Below are 20,919 nucleotides of genomic sequence, written 5' to 3' on the forward strand. Positions count from 1 at the left end.
GTATGATTCTCACTGCTTCTTTATGATCACTCCCTTAGAGGTTACAAAAAGTCTTTCCAAAACCTTCTGCTCCCTGATGTTTAAAATGAGGGGTGCCTGGGTGGCTTAGTGGGTTAAGGCCTCTGCCTTTGGCTCAGGTCATGATCCCAGGGTCCTGGGATCGAGCCCCGCATTAGGCTCTCTACTCCGCGGGGAGCCTGCTTCCTCCTCTCTCTCTGCCTGCCTCTCTGCCTAGTTGTGATTTCTCTCTGTCAAATAAATAAAATATTTTAAAAAAAAATGTAGTTGAAAGAATGAATACTAACAGGTTAGAAAGGCTGGGTGAAGTAAAAGCATTTAATGTCTGGGATCAAAAGTGAACAAAGCAGGACTTCTTAGAGATATGGCTTCTCCCCCTGGGAGATGAGGGGTGACATATTGGGAGAGAGAAGGCAAGCTGTTCTGGATGGAAGGCTCTGAAACTAGACGGATGGTACAGCTCAGTAGAAAGGGTCTCTCGAAAAGACTTTGAAAGCCCCATGAGTACACATGGATTTTTATCACACTCCTGCCATCACTGTGCAAGTCACATACCCTCTGTCAGTAATTTGCCCCAAATACTGGGTTTCTGTAATGTGCCAGGTCAGAACACAGAGGATTACTAGACTCTTGGACCATGAAGGGAAAGACAGGTATCAAACTGATAATCACATAAATAATCACATTTTTTTAAGTGCTATAAAAACAATATAAGAATACTGATTAGAATAAGGAGTGGGGCAAGGTTTTCCAAAGGTGAGATTAAGCTGAATTCAGCAGAAAAGAAGACCTCCTTGCAGAGACTCTTCTGTAAATCAAATGAGAAAGCCATTTAAAGACTTGGGGAAAAGGCAAGACACACAATAGGTACTCAATAAATTGTGATCACAACTATATAGTTACTAAAATGGTGGCATTAAAAATGCAAAGGAAGCTACAAATATGGTAGAAATTGAGAGTGAAGATTCATCTAGGAAGGGAGATAATAAACATAGGTGAAGTTTTAGTCTGGGATAAGGACCTTATGAAAAATTAAGAATATAAGGAAAAGGTCAGCCTCCAGGAAAAAACACATTTTGTTTTTCACAACAGATTTAAAGTGCTAGTGGAAAAAAAGACATGGTATCTTTTTTTTTTTAAGATTTAATTATTTCAGCAAGTGTGGTAAGGGGCAGAGGGAGAGGAGAAGCAGACTCCCCACTGAGCTCAGGGCCAGGACCTGGAGCTCAATCTCATGCTGAGATCATGACCTGAGCCAAAATTAAGAGCTTACGCTTAACCAACCATGCCACCCAGGCTCCCCAACATGGTATCTTTCCCAAGTCAGCCGAAAACAGGACAGGATATCAGAGAGAAGTTATGGCTAAAAATGAAGATCTGAAAGTCACCATGTGATAGTGAACTGAGAGACACTTCATGCCCTCAGTGATCCTGAACCTTTGCAAGACCTTTTACATTTAGGTATTAAAGACCCTTACCACAAAGTGAAGTTCTGTACCATTGGTAACCCCTCTTTGACACATCCTGCAGGACTAATAACGGCAGTCTTTCGACAGGTAAGCACTTATGTAGATGTTGTTCTTTAACTCTTAATTGTTTCATAATGCTTAATTAAAATTTAAGCACTTTTCATTCAATTGATGGATACTGACTTCCTATCATTAGACACCAGAATGTCATGAATTATGTCCAACTACGCAAGATAAGGGATCTATGATGTAAATACCATCATGTATCACATTTTCTGTATTAGTTTTGACATTTAGTTCTTTTTCCTAAAGATTTTTTAAATTTACTTGAAAGAACGCATGTGAGAGAGAGCATGAGCAGGGGGAAGAGAGGAATGGGGAGAGGCAGAGGGAGAAGCAGCCACTGAACAGGCAGCCCGATGTGGGGCACCATCCCAGGATCCCCGGACCATGACCCAAGCTGAAGGCAGAGGCCTGAGTGACTGACTACCCAGGGGCCCCAACATTTAATTCTCATAACAGTCTCTACAATCATTCATTTATTAAGCATTCTTTTTCTTCTTATCAGTTTTATGTTGCTAAGTTCAATAGTTGCTTCCATGATTCTAATCTCCTCCAGCTCTCAGGATCGTTCCACAGTTGGCCTCTGAGGTTCAGTGACAAAACCCTTCTTGCAACACCTTCTTTTCTTAAACTGCCTAACGCCACCATCTCCTGGATACGCTCTTATGCTAGGAGGCTCCTCTGCTGGTTCACAAGGCCCAGGCTGGGTTTGCTTCCTGTTGCTGTCTACATATCACTCCTAGGCCAACTCACCAGCTCCCCTGACTTTAAATGCCGGCTAGATCAGTGGTTTTCAGAATATGGTCCCTGGATGAGAAATATCAGCATCTGTTGGGAAATTACTAGAAACAGAAATCATTGGGTCCTTCCAGATAGAAAGAATCAGAAATTGGGAGTGGGCCCAGCAACTAGTGTTTTAACAAGCTTTGCAGGTCCCTCTGATGCACTCTGAAGTTTGAAAACCAGAGTTCTAGATTAGTGTTCATACTGCAGGTTGTGACTCATTAATCAAGAAATAAATTGAGCTGGGACACCTGGGTGGCTCAGGCAGTTAAGAGTCTGCCTTCGGTTTAGGTCATGATCCTGGGGTCCTGGGATCTAGTCCCACTTTGAGCTCCCTGCTCGGCGGGGAGCCTACTTCTACCTCTACCTGTCCTTCTTGTGCTCTCTCTCTCTCTCTCTGACAAATAAATGTAATCTTGAAAGAAAGAAAGAAAGAAAAAGAGGGAGTTGCAAACATCATTTTAAAAAATGAAACAATAGAAAAATTATATTTTTTCCTATGTTATAAAAGTAGTATTTTGTGAAACCTTTGTTTCAATTATATAAGCACTAAATATACTCTATACATCTATACTTGGTTGTTAAAGTAAAATATAAGTTACTGTGCATCACAATCTGAAAAAAAAAAAAATCTGATCTATAGGACTCTAGAAGCCAGCTCTTTTGTATATCCGGTTCCTTCTTGTCACTTAGGTCATATCTTGGCCTTTCTTTCCCATTCTACTTAATGTTGACTCCTCCAAAGCATTTATTCTCACACTACGTTGCTTTATCTTATTTAGATTATTTATCAATATTTTAACTATCGTATTGTTTATAATCTTTCTCTCCCACTAGAATATAAGCTAATAAGAAGAGAGCTCTTCTTCTCTGCTATGTTCCCAATATCTAGAACTGTAAGGGCCTATTTAGCCAGAGCAGCTCCATCTCGGTTGAACAGCCATTTTGTTGTTTATGCAGTAAAACTTAAACTGACCCTGCTCCCTCCCCCGACAGGGGACTTACTTAAAAGCAAGTCCGGGAAACTAGTAAAATATGGTCGACAAGTCCCCAAGTAACAGAGCCCAAATATAAGGGCGGGTCAGGGCAGGTGGAGACATCCAATCACAATCTCCTTAAAGAATGTGGGCCCCGCCTTTTGGGTATCAATTCTGACCAAGGTGATAGGCTAGTTCAAATATCTACTATAGGGTAAATTGTAATTCAATTGGCCACCCGTGTGTGACTTAGCATGACTATGCAACTTTCTGTGTGTGTTACAATCTCATTGGCCACCTGTGTGTGGCCAGGCTAACCACACGGCCACTGCCCTTTAAAAGTTAGTCTGTGAGGCCGGGAGGGATCGATTTCTCTGGAAGAGGCGGCCCCAACTGGTTGGTTTGGTCAGTTTGATTCTCGATGCTTGGCACAAAACAAAGCTTTGCTTGACCTTTGCTTTGTATCGGTCTCGCTCCTTTGATCACAGACCCTAACAGAACAATGTCTGCCCACTTATAATATCCACCCAAGAAACATTTCTTGGCAGGATGAAGTTTATGACTAAGTAACTCACCAAAGCTCACCTAGGTTAAGGATTTTATTCATTTGTTCATGAGAGACAGAGTGAGAGAGGAAGAGGACAAGGCTCCTCATCAACCAGGGAGCCCACTGCAGGACTCAATTCCAGGACCTGGGGATCACGACCTGAGGTGAAGGCAAATGCTTAACCGACTAAGCCACCCAGATGCTCAGTTAAAAGTATTTTAACTATACTTTAAAATCCCATGTGTTTCATGTCTGTGATCCCTCTAATGCAATTACCACATCCTGGTGGGCCTAAGGCTTGGATTCCCCCCATCCACTTCATAGTCCTGGGCGATGGGAAAGTTAGAAAATCATTTTCACAATGGTAAAAAGAAATACTTAGTTTTGGGACAATAAGAATCTAATAAAACAGTGAACCAGTCTCCTCTTAGTTTTGGATGGAGGAGAAGAGTAGGCATTTAGTAAGAGTTAAGGACCACAGAAAAAGCCATGGGATACATTTCACAAAGAAACAGAAGAAAGCCAGAGGCTTTAGGCTCACCTACATTTTAAATGTGAACTATCTAACACCCCATACAGTTCAAACTCTTGTGAAGAAAGAAGAACAGTGAATTCAACAGGAAGTTAAATGGGAAGGGGAAAGTATGCTGAGAAGGAAAAAAATTAGGGAGCAAAACAAATGGTAAGTCATATTCATAGCCCAAATATATTTGCCGGAGAATCTATGAAATGTTACAATTAAAAGATGATCTAGGAATCAGAAGTTTTTTTCTGTATGTAGTGCATATCGGTGTCTTCCCGAACCCCACGAATGCTGTCAATGTGTTTGCACACATGTGTGAACACACAGGTACCTAACCGGAACTCTGGGGAGGGGGCTGCTGTCCCACCTTATGGCCTCACAGTGATACACCTTATGCCTCACAGTGATACTCGCTAGATAACCCCAAGCACATCGTACCTACTTCTGCCACGATAAATGAGATTTAAGTAATGGGAAGTACACATGAGAGAACAGGCTCTGGAGTCAGAGATTCTGCATTTAAATTACATTTCTAACTGCTGACCGGCTGACTAACTTTGAACATATTCCTTACTTTCTCTGAGCCTCAGTTTCCTCATTTGTATAATTAGAGACCTCACAGGCTGGTATGTCGACTGAGTTAGCAACACACAGAGGCCTGGCACATCGACACCAGAGTGTTGACTAGGTGTCACAGTCCTTATACCAAGCTCTTCAAATGCTTTCTCCTCAGATTCTAACTATCCTTTGGGGAAGGTTAACGCAAGACATCCCTTCCCCCTATTACAGAGGAGCAAGTGTGAGCCATGAAGGGGTCAATTAACTGGTCCATTAATTCACAATAGAACTAGGATTAGAATACAGTCTTGGTCACATGCTTAAATCAGATTTCCTAATGTAAGGGCCTATTTAACCAGAGCGACTCCATCCCATCCAGTTAAACAGTGATTTTGTTTATGCAGTAAAAGTTAAAACTGTCCCTGCTCCCCTTCCCCCCAGGGGACTTACTTAAAAACAAGTCCCGGAAACCAGTCCCAGGTAACAAAGCCCAAATACAAGGGTGGGTCAGGCCAAGTGGAGGCATCCAATCAGTGGGGGCACATACTGTCTCCCTAGCTATCAAGGAGTTTGGGCCCTGCCCTTTGGGCGCCAATTCTGACCAAGGTGATAGGCTAGTTCAAATATCTACTATAGGGTAAACTGTAATTCAATTGACTCAAATGGTCACTTATGTGTGACCTAGCATGACTGTGTAGCTTTCTCTGTGTGTTACAATCTCATTGGCCAGGCCCAACCACATGGCCTTTGCCCTTAAAAGCTAGTCTCTAAGGCAGAGAGAGGTCTCCTCTTTGTAAGCGACGGCCCTGGCCAGTCAGTTTCTGATTCTCGATGCTTGGCGTGAAATAAAGCTTTGCTTGACCTTTGCTTTGATTACGGACCCAACACTAACAACTATGCAAATACGGGCATTCTAGCCTCCCAGAAATTGTGAATAACCAACGAGCTCTTCCCACTCTGCTGCAGCCGTCCTAATACCCGTCTCAGAACAAGGGATTATGTTCCAGGAGTGCACACACCTATCAATCACCTCCATCATGTGTAACTCTCCAGAAGAGGTGGTCAGCCAAGGCACTAGGCACATTGATTAAATTTTGTTCCGATGCCTTTGTATCCTCCCTTCCAGGTTGGTGACCACCAATAAGAAAAAAGAAGCTATGTTTTATTTCTTTCATGACAGACTTACTTAACACTGTTAGTAAAAAGCAGTTGGCTTTCAAGAGAGAGTTGTTGAATGAAGAAAATAATGCATGAGAAAGGGCTCCGTAAAACCAAAGTGCAAATCAATTCTTTTATAAAACTAACCAAATGGTTATAAACATATCTATTTATATTCAAATTTATAGACTTCCTACCATATTTAGAAAAGTATCAGTTATAAAATCAACATAATAATAATTATTAGTAAGAGCTATAATACTTGTCGAAATTTCATTACACGGCAGGATAAAGGGCTTTATCACTTTTTTAAATCTTCATCACACCCCTCTAAAGGAAGAACCATGATTTTTATAGAAGAGGGCATGTTGAAGGGCATACACTAAGAAGTGGTGCGGCCAGAATTTTAACTGTTTCGATATCTATATCAAACTCTTGTTCTAAATTGTGGAAGGAACAAGATCATTTTTAAAAGAATATATATTTAAAAGAACACACACACACACATATACACACATACATATTTCACAAGCCATAAAATCCACCCATTTACATTTACAATCCTGGGAGTTTTACTATATTCACAAAATGTGCAACCATCACCACAATCTAATTTTAGGGCATTTTCATACTCCCCAAAGAAATTCCATATACAATAGCAATCAGATCTAAGTACAGATACTTTACATGCATGAAAGAAATGCAAATTCTTTTAAATAAAAGCTCCATTAACTAGAAGTATGAATGTATACTTGATACATCTAACGCAAAGAAAATCATGAAAGGAACTCTAAAAGAGAAAATATGACTGGAGTCTTTTCTAATTTTGCCTTAGTAACATCACCATCCGTTTGAACAGAGCAAGTAATCGAGGTGGCACACATATCCAGCTCAGATTACTGTAGGTCAAACTGGGAATTAAAGGACTTCTTAGCATTTCTGCATTCATAGCCAAACAGTAAGGCTAGGAGGAAATGTAGAGCAAATAGTGTATAACGCATTGCCTTTGATATTCACTCTAATATTATATTAGTATTAAGGAATAAAGTTTAGGAAAATAAAGTAACAAAAGTTAAGGAGATACAACATTTTCTTTTCAGCATGATATGCTTATACCCATTTTCTAAGAATCCACAACACCACATTTGATAATCGACAATACTCCCAAAAGCACAATTTAATGAACTCTGCATTCACTTCCAATAATGAAAAGGAACTCACTGTTGGTAAATGCATATTCTTCCTCATTTTCGTCACTGTCATCAGATGGAGCTTTATAAGGAGGTGGCAATTTCATTGGAGGGGGAGCAGTTCCTTGTCTCTGAAAATGCGAAAGTAGAGAGAAGGGTTAATGGCCTTTGCACAATTCTCTTCCTCAGTGATAAACAGGCTAAAAAAAGTAATCTGGAAATATTTTGACTGTATCCAATTTCAGTCATATAACCGGCACTGCAAGACAATTTGTTTTCTTATATTTATGTTATTATGTGACCGTACTGTAAGCACACCACTACCGAAAACAGTTGAAAAAACACGTTTAAGACTGTTGACCTACCCAGAACACATTCCTTTCTCCAGTCAGAAAGTCAATTACGTATATTTTGTCTACACTGTTACCAACCAAATAATTCAAATGAAAGACATCTGAAAATAAATGTACAGACTACCTACTGTATTAATTCTACATTTATTTAAACTGTATTTAAGTTGTAGAAGGTACAGATTTCACTCGAAAAAAATAGCTGAAATGAAATACCAAGATTTTCTAACTCAAAAAATATTCATCTGCAATTTATAGTCAACACACATTTTAATGTTTTCAAAAAGAAAAAAAAATCTTTATGATGAATAATACTCTTTATATTTCTGGGTAAGTGCTCTTTAAATTTACACTACCAAATGAAACATCCCATAAATATTTGGTTCAGACTTAAAGAAAGCAGAACAAAACTCAATGATCAGATTACCTTCATAGAACGCAGACATTTTCTTGAATGCTGGGAAAAATAAAACATGCTAAAGTTTACGGAGATCCAAGCTGCTAAAAAGAATAGGAGCTGATATACCCAAGCACTCCACAAATACCAAAATAACTGGATTAAGATTTGTTTTGCTCCAGGGTTTCAATAGAGTACATTCAATTATGCTTTATAAGACAAAAACCACTAATGGCAGGATACACTCGAGTAAATGGAGAATGACTGGTCCATTACAGAAAGCAGGCATGTAATAAATTCCTCCAAAGCAGAAAACACTATCTGGAATCCATAAACAAAAACACACACCCAAATTTATTTAAGATAATGCTAACCAAAGCAGCACTGCATCTATCTGTAGAAAATCCAAAAATCAATAAAATGCAGGAGCGATGAAGAAAGAGAAGATGCCAAATACAAAATGTCTATTAAGCAACAAAAGAAGACAGAAATGTGATCATGCTCTGTCTTTATTCTTGCTTGGAAAACCTCAGAAGTGAGTTAAATGAAGAGTAAAGAAGGTAAATGAATTCCTTTCAGTAAACCTTTCCCTCGGAACCAAATCATTCTAGGTCACAAACAATACTTAGAACAAGGACAGTCAGCTTTTAGTATTAAGAGACAGAATTCTCTTTAACGGTATTCTAAAAACATGTTTAAGAGGAAACTGTTTCCACCACTGATTGATTAAAATTAACTTCTACCAACACTTTCGAGAATATAGGATAAGCATGTCTTGGTCACCCTAAAGTTTGAATGTGGGTTGCCATATACCCGGGGCCTCTTTCTACTGCACACGAGGGAAGGTTGTGGGCAAGACCCAGCTCTCTCTGTGACAATGAAGGCTGGAGCAAGGTACATACAAGGAGGCCAGGTGAATGCAATCTCCATGAGGGCAGAGAACAGTAGTGTGGTATCCTCAGCTCTGAGAACAGCGCCTGGTACAAGGAAGGCCTCCCTTAACTGTATGCTGAATGAGTAAATAACTGGTTGTCAGTCATGCTGACTGTTAGAAGACTAGGTCTTCTAACAATGTTCTGTTCCAGAAAAATGACAATGATGGAAAAATTCTTGTCCAATAGCAGTGCATATTCATTTTGTCTGGTAGAGACACAAATTATTTTAGTCCTGTAGAAAGGATAACTCCAAAGGTTACAGTTTTATTGCACTGTAAGATGTAAACCAGTTTTGTATCTCAATTTGAGTCTAACTTATGCAATCTTTGTTTTTGTTTTTTAAAGATTTTATTTATTTGACACACACACACACAGAGCATTAGCAGGGAGAGAGGCAGGCGGGGGAGCGGGAGCAGGCTCCCTGCTCAGCAGGGAGCCCTGTGTGAGGCTCGTTCCAGGACTCTGGGATCATGACCTAAGCTGACGGCAGATGCTTAACCAACTGAGCCATCCAGGCACCCCTGCATTTTTTCCTTGAACAATTAATAAATATTTCATTCTCTCCAATTCTCTCTGAACCAGGCTGTCTTGTTGGATCCCTTGTTAATGAGTTAAGTAAATAACTGTACATTTTGCATGATTTTATAGGTCACATTTTTTTTCCTGAAATTATACTTTGACAGTTATGGAGGTCCCACTGAGATGTTCAAGTAGACTCACCTTCCAGAAACATTAAACAGGGATGCCTGAAATAGGCAATTCATGAGCGACTTAAGCCCATATACATGATTTCTTGGCACCCACAGTAAGTCCCCAGTGGCAACAGAACTTTGTATTTTTGATTCTGTTTTTTTTTTTTTTTTGATTCTGTTTCTCTTATTTCTAACGCTATGATTCCGTTTCTGATACTAAGCCAAGTTTGGTTCTGAGGATCTACTGTATATTGGTTCTTTTTTTTTTTTTTTTAAAGATTTTATTTATTTATTTGACAGAGAGAGATCACAAGTAGGCAGAGAGGCAGGCAGAAAGAGAGGGGGGAGCAGGCTTCCCGCTAGGCAGAGAGCCCGATGCGGGACTCGATCCCAGGACCCTGGGATCATGACCTGAGCCGAAGGCAGAGGCTTTAAACCACTGAGCCACCCAGGTGCCCCCTGTATATTGGTTCTACAGGGATCTATTCTCTACAGAGTGAGAGACAAGGGCAAAGGTCACTTAGTCTACGTTTGCCTGTTGGTGTTTTTTTGTACAACAGGTCTTGAGTTCAGTGGAAAGAATAGTTTTTTTTTTTTTAAAGATTTTATTTATTTATTTGACAGAGAGAGATCACAGGTAGGTAGAGAGGCAGGCAGAGAGAGTGAGAGGGAAGCAGGCTCCCTTCAGAGCAGAGAGCCAGACATGGGACTCGATCCCAGGACCCTGAGATCATGACCTGAGCCGAAGGCAGCGGCTTAAACCACTCAGCCACCCAGGCGCCCAAGAACAGCTTTTTGACATACAGACCAAATGGCTTGTGCATTTCTGGGTCTACATGTGTCATGTGGCTGAAGCAGCAGAATAGAAACTGAAAACACTCTGGGTATCTAAAAGCCAGGGAAGCCCTTATCTCTCACTGCAAGAAATATTTTCCTACCTTCAGAGGGTGCTCATAAATTAGGGGAGAAAAATCTCTTTCTGATCAGCTCGTAGAGACTAATGAGAATTAGTTAAATCTAATATTCCCAGAAAATACCAAAACTGCACTTGCACTACCTTAGATGTTACAGCCGTTTAATTAAAAACCCAAATCCCTTTTTACAGAAACCACTAACTCAGAAGCATTTCAATGTAACAATCCAGATTCACCGTATCAAAGCGATTTGGTGATTGATTGATTGATTTTTAAATATTTTATTTATTTATTTGACACACAGAGAGAGAGAGATCACAAGTAGAGCAGCAGGTTGGGGGGGGGGGGCGGGAAGCAGGCTCCCTGCAGAGCAGAGAGCCCAATGTGAGGCTCGATCCCAGGACCCTGAGACCATGACCTGAGCCGAAGGCAGCAGCTTAACCCACTGAGCCACCCAGGCGCCCCTGATTTGGTGATTTAAATTTAGAAACAGTTATATTTTCTGATATCCTTGCTCTTACTGATGTGGAGTATAAAGCAAAACTATGTAAGACTATAAAAACGTTGACACCAAAGCTGCATGATCCCCACATGTCTACATGCTATGTATGTACACAGATACATAGAAAAGAATATCACAAATATTTACACACTGCAGAGTACTGTCAGCCAATTCTAAGCCTAGTACAACGTGGGATATCATGATAGGACACTCTATTATCTGTTGCTGTTAAGAATAATCAAAGAGCGCATCCTGTATCACTCTAAGTGCCACCAGTAGGATCACAAGAAATCATTTTGAACTTTGCAAACACCTTCATGAGGTTCCCCTTAGTCCCAGGCTCTAGCATGTCCAGATTTCTCACTTGAAACAGATGCGTGTCTTCACATCAGCCTTATGGAGGAATAATTTAGATACAATAAAGTGTACTCCATTTAAGTACTTACTTGGGACAGACACATTTTCTTTAAGTTTAACATGACTGTATTTTTAGAGACGATTATGTTTGGTGGGAGACGACACTTTCATGTGGGTAAGACATAAAAAGAGAGCTAACAGCAGGAGACTACTTCTGTGAACGAACATCTCCCACTTGTTTTCGTTGTCTGTGACTCCTTTAAGACAAAGGATATATGAAGAAACCCTGAAGAAAATTTTAGAAGGAAAATACCAAAGAATTACAGGCATATAGTTAATATTAATATGTCTAGGACACCTGGTGACCTGTCATTTCAAACTCCATGATGAAAAACAGCACAGACGATAGTGAACTGAGACAAAACAAGAAAAAAAAAACCAACTATGGATTTATTCAAGATCTTTTTTTTTTTTTAAGATTTTATTTATTTGACAGACAGAGATCACAAGTAGGCAGAAAGGCAGGTGGGGGTGGGGAGGGGAGCAGGCTCCCTGCCGAGCAGAGAGCCCAATGTGGGACTCGATCCCAGGACCCTGGAATCATGACCTGAGCCAAAGACAGAGGCTTTAACCCACTGAGCCACCCAGGCACCCCATAATTCAAGACCTGTTTATGTATTTTTTTTTTTGGTAACTTAGTTTCTCAGTCACACACTCCATTTTTTTAAGATATAAATGATGTCAAGCCAAAATTTCCATTTCTAGCCTACACCTGTCCTAGTAATTGGTTTCAGGTGCTTTTTTTTTCTCCTCTTTATTTTGGTGGTGGGGAGTGAGGGTGGAGAAGAGCAGAAGGAGAAAGAGAGAGATAATCATTAGCAGACTCTTGAAGCTGAGCATGGAGCCCCCCTCCCCCCAGATTATGACCTGAGCTGAAAACAAGAGACAGGCACTTAACTGACTGTGCCACCCAAGCACCTCATTATAGGTGCTTTTTATCGTCTTTATTTTTTTTTTAAGATTTTATTTATTTGACCGAGGGGGAGAAAGAGAGAGAGAGAGGAAGAGACATAAGCAGGGGGCGCAGCAGAGGGAGACCGGAGAAGCAGGCTCCTAGCTGAGCAGGAAGCTCCACGTGGGGCTTGATCCCAGGACCCTAGGATCATGACCCGAGCTGAAGGCAGACACTTAACCAACTGAGCCACCCAGGCGTCCAAGTCTCTTTTTCGATGCTCAGTAATTCTAGAGAAAATGCACTGCTTTTGTATTAAGGAGGAAATAATGCATAAAAGGAATTACTTCTAATGATGATACTGAAGAGATAATATAATTTGTAATCATCTGACCTCCCACTTTGGGAACGTCCCCTGCCTGTGCTCCCATAGCATCCTGCGTGTGCTTCTATCACCATAATTGTACTTCTACTTCACTACGCATCACATTCATCGGTGCACCTCTTGGAATAAAGACGCTTCATCATTCCAGAAGTTAGAACACTGCTTGGCATATAACCTAATTTCAGAGAAGACACACAGTAAAGGACATTCTGTAACCACTGAAAACAGTTAAAAAATCTTGTAACCACAGAGACATCATTCTGTAACACAGATGCAGATACTGGTAGGACCTCTCATTGCAATGTTAACTCAGTGGTTATTTTCTGCACCAAAGAATTCAGCTGGACCGACTTTTGGGACTTTTGGTATTACCAAGCTATTACTGCATTTTTAAAATTTGAACGCAAATATCTTTGCTTTGTATTGAGATTCAATTTGGTTTAATGGAACAGGCCAAAGTTGATAAGAACCATATATTTATCTTTTTCCTTCCTGGGATCTTATGTGGAATTATCCTGCATCAACTAAATTACCTTGTTCCCCAAAGTAATTAAATTAGTGACCGGTTTATTCATCTGTGTGCAGTTATTATCTGTGTCCCCACAGGCCGATGCCTGTCTGCTTCCTTTATGAGGTTATATCCCCAGAAGGCTGCACCGTCCTAACCGCCACACTATATATAGGATTCCAAAAAACATTTGATGAACACTCAGATCTTTGAATCAAGATATGAACTGACAAAATTCCAGCAACAGGATAGACTAAATATTCTGAGACTAAATTAACCGCAAAAAGATGACAGATAAACTTTCAAAAATACGCTTTTGTAACATGACTGAAGCCAGAAACAACCATAAATCCCAAGTCATAAGGTAAAATGGGGCACAGGAAGGCGGCATTTGCCCAGAATGCATGAGCCCTTCCTGGGGACCTAAAGCCAGAGATGTTTTGTTTTGTTTTTAGGATCCTTTATTCATTCAACAAGTACATACTATGTGTCTATGAGGTGCCAGGAAGTGTTTTGGGCAATGGAGAGAGTGTAATGATGAGACAGATGAGCTCCCTGTCTTCATGGGGCTTCGTTTCCAGCCCTTTCAGATGTCACATTTTGTGGGTCTTCATGTCTTGTCCCCAAATTGCTTTAAGATAGCAGTCAGGGAATTCCCCTTTGTTTGCCTTGTCCCACTAGAATGGAAGGCAGGGAATTTTTGTATTTAAAAACTTCATTGTGAGACACCTGGGTGGCTCAGTGGGTTAAAGCCTCTGCCTTCGGCTCAGGTCATGGTCTCGGGGTCCTGGGATCAAGTCCCGCATCGGGCTCTCTGCTCAGCAGGGAGCCTGCTTCCCCTCCTCTCTCTGCCTGCCTCTCTGCCTACTTGTGATCTCTGCCTGTCAAATAAATAAATAAAATCTTAAAAAAAAAATTCATTGAGATATACTGACATGAAAACTATACACATTTTTTTTTTAAAGATTTTATTTTATTTATTTGACAGTGAGAGAGAGAGATCACAAGTAGGCAGAGAGGCAGGCAGAGAGAGAAGAGGAAGCAGGCTCCCTGCGGAGCAGAGAGCCCGACGTGGGGCTCGATCCCAGGACCCTGAGATCATGACCTGAGCCGAAGGCAGCGGCTTAATCCACTGAGCCACCCAGGCGCCCCAGAAAACTATACACATTTTTAAAAAGATTTTTATTTGACAGAGAGCGAGATCACAAGTAGGCAGAGCAGCAGGCAAAGAGAGAGAGAAAGCAGGCTCCCCACCGAGCAGAGAGCCTAATGTAGGACTTGATCCCAGGACCCTAAGATCATGACCTGAGCCAAAGGCAGAGGCTTAACCCACTGAGCCACCCAGCCATCCCGAAAAACTACATATATCAGGATGAAGAATGTAATCATCGGTCCCAAAAGCTTCTCCATGCCTCTTTGTAATCCCTCCTCCTTCCTGCCCCATTTCCTGGTTCCCCATTCTCTTGAGCTACTCATCTCCTAGGTTAGTAATCAGCATAGGTTTTTATTTCTAGACATTTAATCCCTGTAAACAAAGGTTGTTACCTCCCAAAGTCTGAGAAAGATTTCTGCAAGTCATGACCTGGATCATGCCCCTAACTAATATTTCTACAAGCAATAACCATGGTCTTCCAGAACCTATACTATTATCTGTATCTACTCGTGACTGCCAAAAACTACACAATCCTGAACACTTAGTATATGCTACTGCTATTCTGATTAAAATCAATGTGATTAAAATCTGAATTCAAACAAGGTGGCCAACCAGGTTAAAACACAACCCTCTAATTATAATCGATATAATCTATAAAATCTATAATTTAATTTTGCTTTTTCTTATCCCTTTTAAGAACGCTGTGCCCCAAATCTTCTAGCAGCCTTGACTGATGCCTGTGTACATGTCTGCAAACAAAGGTTTCCCAAGTGTTCAATTCAGTTACTGTTTTTTTTTCCTTTTAATAGGGTGAAACCTACAATGGATGAAGTTAAAAAAAAAAAAAAAAGAAGAAGAAAGAAATCATGGGTGCCTGGGTGGCTCAGATGGTTAACCGTCTGCCTTCGTTTGGGTCATGATCCCAGGCTCCTGGGATTGGGTCCCACATCAGGCTTCCTGCTCAGTGGGGAACCTTCTTCTCCCTCTGCCTCTCTCTCTCTGTTTCTCATGAATAAATAGATAAAATATTTTTTTTAAAAATTAAACAAACCAAAATCTTGACCACAGAAGATAGTAAGGATATTTCCTGGCCTTGTTCTTAGCTTGAGGTAGAAAAAAGGAAAAAAGGTATTTCCTCAGAATTCTTTACAAGCCCAGACTCTCTCAGGTTGGAGATCTGAATTCATTCTGTGTGTGGTTCCAAGCTAAAATCCAGGCAAACATGAAAATAAAGTTGGCATAGATTCAGCGATACTAGGTGACATAGATGTTAGGACGTTACTAAATAATGCCAAATATGAATAAAGATAGTTTAAAACTTGCAGACACCTAATAAATTAACTTGGAAAAGTATAAAATAAAAACTGAAAAACTACATGAAAAAAAGACTAATTTTACTAACAAAATGGGAGACTGCTAGATTACCATGACCCCCCGCCCCAAGAAAACACAAGTACGTAGAGTATCTGAATAACTTAATTAATTTGCTCTAGTGACTTTGTATATAAACCTACACCCAATTAACTATCATGCTAGGAGTACTTGGCTGGCTCAGCTGGTAGAATGTGTGACTCCTGATCTTGGGGTTGAGTTTGAGCCCCATGTTGGGTATAGAGATTACTTAAAAATAAAATCTTCCAAATGAAAACCTGCTATGTTATTCAGAGATATACATTTATAACAATAAATTTATAATAACAAATAGTAAATTTGTAAGTAATAAATTTATAATAACTGAGAATATGATAGGACATAAAAAGTCTCAACTAATGCAAAAGAACGTTACATAAACCACAATCTTTGATTACAATGGAAATATGTTAGAAAATACTAGGTTTTTAAAAATATTCATGTGGAAATTTAAAGATACATTTCTAAAGAAATTTGGGTAAGAAGAAAATGTGGGGGCTTAAAAAAACAGTACTGAATAATAGACATTCAACTTAAAATCTTGGGATGTAAAGAACGACTTAAAAGGAAATACATGGTATTAAATGATTATTTTATTAAAAAGATAGCTAAAAAATTAATAATTTCTACAACTACTTAGAGATTATGGTGTGTGTGTGGGGGGGGGGGGTAGAAGAAGAAAGCCAAACAAAATAAGGCAATATAAAGATGAGAACAAAATCAAGCAGAATAGGGACGCCTGGGTGGCTCAGTGGATTAAGCATCTGCCTTCAGGTCATGATCCCAGAATCCTGGGATTGAGTCCCACATCAGGCTCCTTGCTCAGCAGGTAGCCTGCTTCTTCTGTCTGCTCTTCCCCCTCTTGTGCTCTCTGACAAATAAATTAAAAGAAGAAGGATACAACAGAGATGACTAACACAGTTCAAAAATCAGAACTTCAAATGGAGGAACTACACACTTGAAACTAATGTAATGTTATGTCAACTACAAAAAAAATTTTTTTGAGAAATTAAATGACAATTACTTTCAAGATTAAGAAAAAAGTAAAAAGTAAACTATAAACTATATTCACAATGAAAAAGAACTATAGACAGAGCAAGCATAATTCAAGCTAAGATAATAAACAACTTTGGGGTGCCTGCTAAGTGTCTGCCTTCAGCTCAGGTCATGATCCCAGGATCCTGGAGTCCAGCCCCATATTTGGCTCTCTGCTCAGCGGGGAGCCTGCTTCTCCCTCTCCCTCTGCCTTTGCCTGCCACTCCCCCTGCTTGTGTTCTCTCTGTCAAATAAATATATAAAATCTAAAAAAAAAAAAAAAGATAAACAACTCTATTCCAACAAATGTAAAAAATTAAGTGACAATAATATTCCTAGAAAAGAATCAAAAACCAAAACTGACTCTAGAATCGAAAATCTGAATAGTTCCACAAGTACTAAAGAACTGAATCAGCATTTTAGATTTTTTCCAACATAGAAAACACAGGCCCAAAATGGCTTCATAAGCTAGTGTGACCAAAGACTTAAGGAATGAATAACAACCATTTTACAGAAATGCTCAGAGAACTAAAAAAGAAGAAATACACCTACTATTCTCTTTAGTGGTCTCATATATTCAAAAGCAGATACAATAGTAAATTCCAGGCCAATTTCATTCCTAACCACAGATGCAAAAATCCTAAAGGAAATAGTGCCAGCAATGTGCAAAAAAAAAAAAAAAAAAAAAAAAAAAAATCATGATCAAATTAAGTTTAATCCTAGAATTCAAGATTGGTTTGAGATTATGAAATCTATTAATGTAATTTACAACATTAAGGGATTCAAGAAGAAAAGAAATGTATAATACACAATTATTTCAGTTAATGCAGATAATACTTCTGATAAAATTCAATCCCAATGCCATTCATGATAAAAATTCTTAGCAAAATAAGAATGAAAGGGGTTACTTCCTTAACCTGAAGGATTAGCTACAAAAAATTACAGCATGCGTTATATTCAATGGCAAAATATTAAAAGTAATTTCTTAAATATCAGAAGGAAAAAGAAAAATGATAGCTATTATTACTTCTTTATTAAACACAATGGAGGTTTTAGTAGATATAATAAGATTGGAAAAAGGGGAAAAAGAAAACTGCCTTTATCCAGAATGATTATCACCTCTAGAGAAAATCCAGAAATAAAAATCTACCTAGTATTAGAATTTATTAAAATTATATACATTTATGGAGGACATAAGAGAGCAGAAAGCTCTACATAAAGTATTTAAAATATTTAGTAAGTTTATCTTTAGGTGGTGAGTTTATGAGTGATTTTGTTTCAGTCTTTCAGTTTTCCCAGTGTTATGCACTGGATTCTTTTATTAAAAAATAAGGGAATAATGTTATATCAAATAAATACATAAAAAAATCAATTCTATGTCTACATACTAGCAACAACAGAAAACGCAGTTTAAAATACTTAAAAGCAAGGGGTGCCTGGGTGGCTCAGTGGGTTAGGCCTCTGCCTTTAGCTCGGATCGTGATCTCGGGGTCCTGGGATCGAGCCCCACATCGGGCTCTCTGCTCAGTGGAGAGCCTGCTTCTCCCTCTTCCTCTGCCTACTTGTACTCTCTAGCTCTGTGTCAAATAAATAAAACCTTAAAAAAAAAAATACTTAAAAGCAATACAAAATGTAGGAGTATCTAGGAATAGACCAAAGATTTATAATACCTTTCTCAAGAAAATTGTAAAAATTGAAAGAAAAAAGAATTTAATATATAGAAAGATATACCATGTCAATGATTAAAAAGGTTAGATGTCATAAAGATATACTTCTTTAAAAATTAATATATAGATATCATCAAAATCCTCAGATTTTGGGGCGCCTGGGTGGCTCAGTGGGTTAAACCTCTGCCTTCAGCTCAGGTCATGATCTCAGGGTCCTGGGATCGAGCCCCACATCGAGCTCTCTGCTCAGCAGGGAGCCTGCTTCCCCCTCTCTCTCTACTTGCCTCTCTATCTACTTGTGATCTCTCTCTATATATCAAATAAATAAAATCTTAAAAAAAAAAAAACAAAAAAAAAAAAAAAAAAAAGAAAAAGAGAAAACAATTGTTTAAAAAAAAAAAAAAAAAAAAAAAAAAAAAAAAAAATCCTCAGATTTTTTTTTTGTGGGATTTGACAAGCTAGTCCTAAAATTCAGAGAAAAGAAAAGGGATACAAATATGGAAGACACCTCTAAAGAAGAAGAAATATGTAAAGGAAATTGTTCTACTAGAAAACAAGATTTATTATTAAGCTTTAATAATTGAGCTAGTGTAGCATTTGTGCTGGGACAGACATGGGGAACAAAGAGAAAGCTCAGAAGCAGACCCCCGATAACCTGAGCTAGGACAGGTTGTATACAAGTCAGTAGGTAATGGAGGGCCTATTCTGAAACAGTAGGATCGTTATCTTTATGGGGGAAAAATAAAAACTTATCCTTATCTAATACTATTTCTTAAAATAAATTTTAGATGGACTTTACTAGAATAGAGGTGGGAAAACAAGGATGGATGACGAATTTTGACTGATGGTAAGGAATGTTTTCTCAGGAGAGATGACCTTTGGGCTGCTCCTTGGAGGGTAAAAGGAAGAGCAGTGTGGGAAAGGGATTTCCAGGCTGAGAGAACTGCAAGATCAAAGTCCCCTAAATTCCCTAGAGTAAGACACATTTTCTGGGAATGGACAGACAACCAGCTCAACTGAACAGGAAAGACAGACAAAGATGACAAGGGATGAATGGTGCTTTATCACAGTTTTGCACCTATGTTTCACTACGTTTCTGGCTTTCATCCTGGCCAGAACTAGTTAGACTCAAAGGAAGGAAACATTTTTTAACACAGTCCTTCTAGCCCGATACTAGTCAAAACACCATTCTTTTTTTTTTTTTTTTTTGAAGATTTTATTTATTTATTTGGCAGAGAGATCACAAGTAGGCAGAGACGCAGGCGGGGGGCGGGGGGGTTGCGGGGGAAGCAGGCTCCCCATTGAGATCATGACCCGAGCTGAAGGCAGAGGCTTAACCCACTGAGCCACCCAGGCGCCCCTCAAAACACCATTCTTATTAACTGCAGATCAGATAAGAAAAAAGACACCAAAACCATTTTTTTTTTAACCGAAAACATTTTTAAAAGGCTTGAGAGGTTCACGTTACCTTTTCCTTTTTTTCTTCGGTGTTTTGGTCCTGGTTATTATCGATTTTGTTAGCCTTGTTATGCACACTAGGAAGGACCTATGATATCACACACACACACACACACACACACACACACAAAAGGAAGGGAAAAGGAATAAAACATTTAAATGTCACAATCATTACATTTCCTAATTTTTTAAACAGTTAAAATCTTACTTAACCAAGTCACTAACTTCATCTAAAAAATAAAGACATGAAAAGCAGAATTCAAGGCAAACAATACAATCTGAAAAATATTACAAGCTAGATTACCCAAAATATTATGTGCATGCATACGTGTGTATGTGTGTGTAGCATCAAAGAACAATAAACTCACAATATGTGTAGATCCAGGAAGTGAAAATGAAGATGATGAAAAAGAAAGTCTCAATACTGACTGTCATCCAAACATCTCATTTTGCAAAAACAGTTTTAGGAGTGATGTATATGAACCCTCCCTAGAACACAGGAGGCATCAATTATTTGATTTACCTTATTCATCACTGTATGCCAAATCAAGTATATTATCTAGCACACTGTGCACACTCAATAAATATTAAACTAGTACTGTTCGCATGAAGATAAACCACAGATCTATTTACATCTCTGGATAAAAGCTCAATGAAAGCTGGAATTTAGTGATTTATCACTATACATAGTGCTCAGAAAGAACCTATTACATAGTTGCACTCAATAAATGTTTATACATGAACAAAATAGTTCCATTTCATAGAAATACTTTTAATTCTCAACGGTGCCAACAGCATAGATTACTTTTTGACTCATTTCTTTTTACCAAACAATCTATGAAACATCTTGGGAAAATATAAAATTTTTAGTGATTTTTTTTTTTTTTAAGCCTTCTCAAATAGCTAACACAAATAATC

General features: G+C 38.9%; 1 protein-coding gene across 6 annotated transcripts in view; it reads right to left on the reverse strand.

Moving 5' to 3' along the window:
- Positions 1–20,919, reverse strand: part of PATJ (PATJ crumbs cell polarity complex component) — a 366,180-nt gene that overhangs the window by 194,879 nt on the left and 150,382 nt on the right. For 5 of the 6 annotated variants that reach the window (XM_045999612.1, XM_045999585.1, XM_045999603.1 and 2 more), the window contains 2 exons: positions 20,012–20,089; positions 7,318–7,417 (listed from right to left, as the gene is read on the reverse strand). In XM_045999612.1, the coding sequence (XP_045855568.1) occupies positions 7,318–7,417; positions 20,012–20,089 (178 nt within the window). The remainder of the gene's footprint in view (positions 1–7,317; positions 7,418–20,011; positions 20,090–20,919) is intronic. The other variant, XM_045999595.1, reaches the window with a different exon arrangement.

This window comes from Meles meles, chromosome 1, assembly GCF_922984935.1.
Source record: "Meles meles chromosome 1, mMelMel3.1 paternal haplotype, whole genome shotgun sequence".
Classification (NCBI taxonomy): Eukaryota; Metazoa; Chordata; class Mammalia; order Carnivora; family Mustelidae; genus Meles; species Meles meles.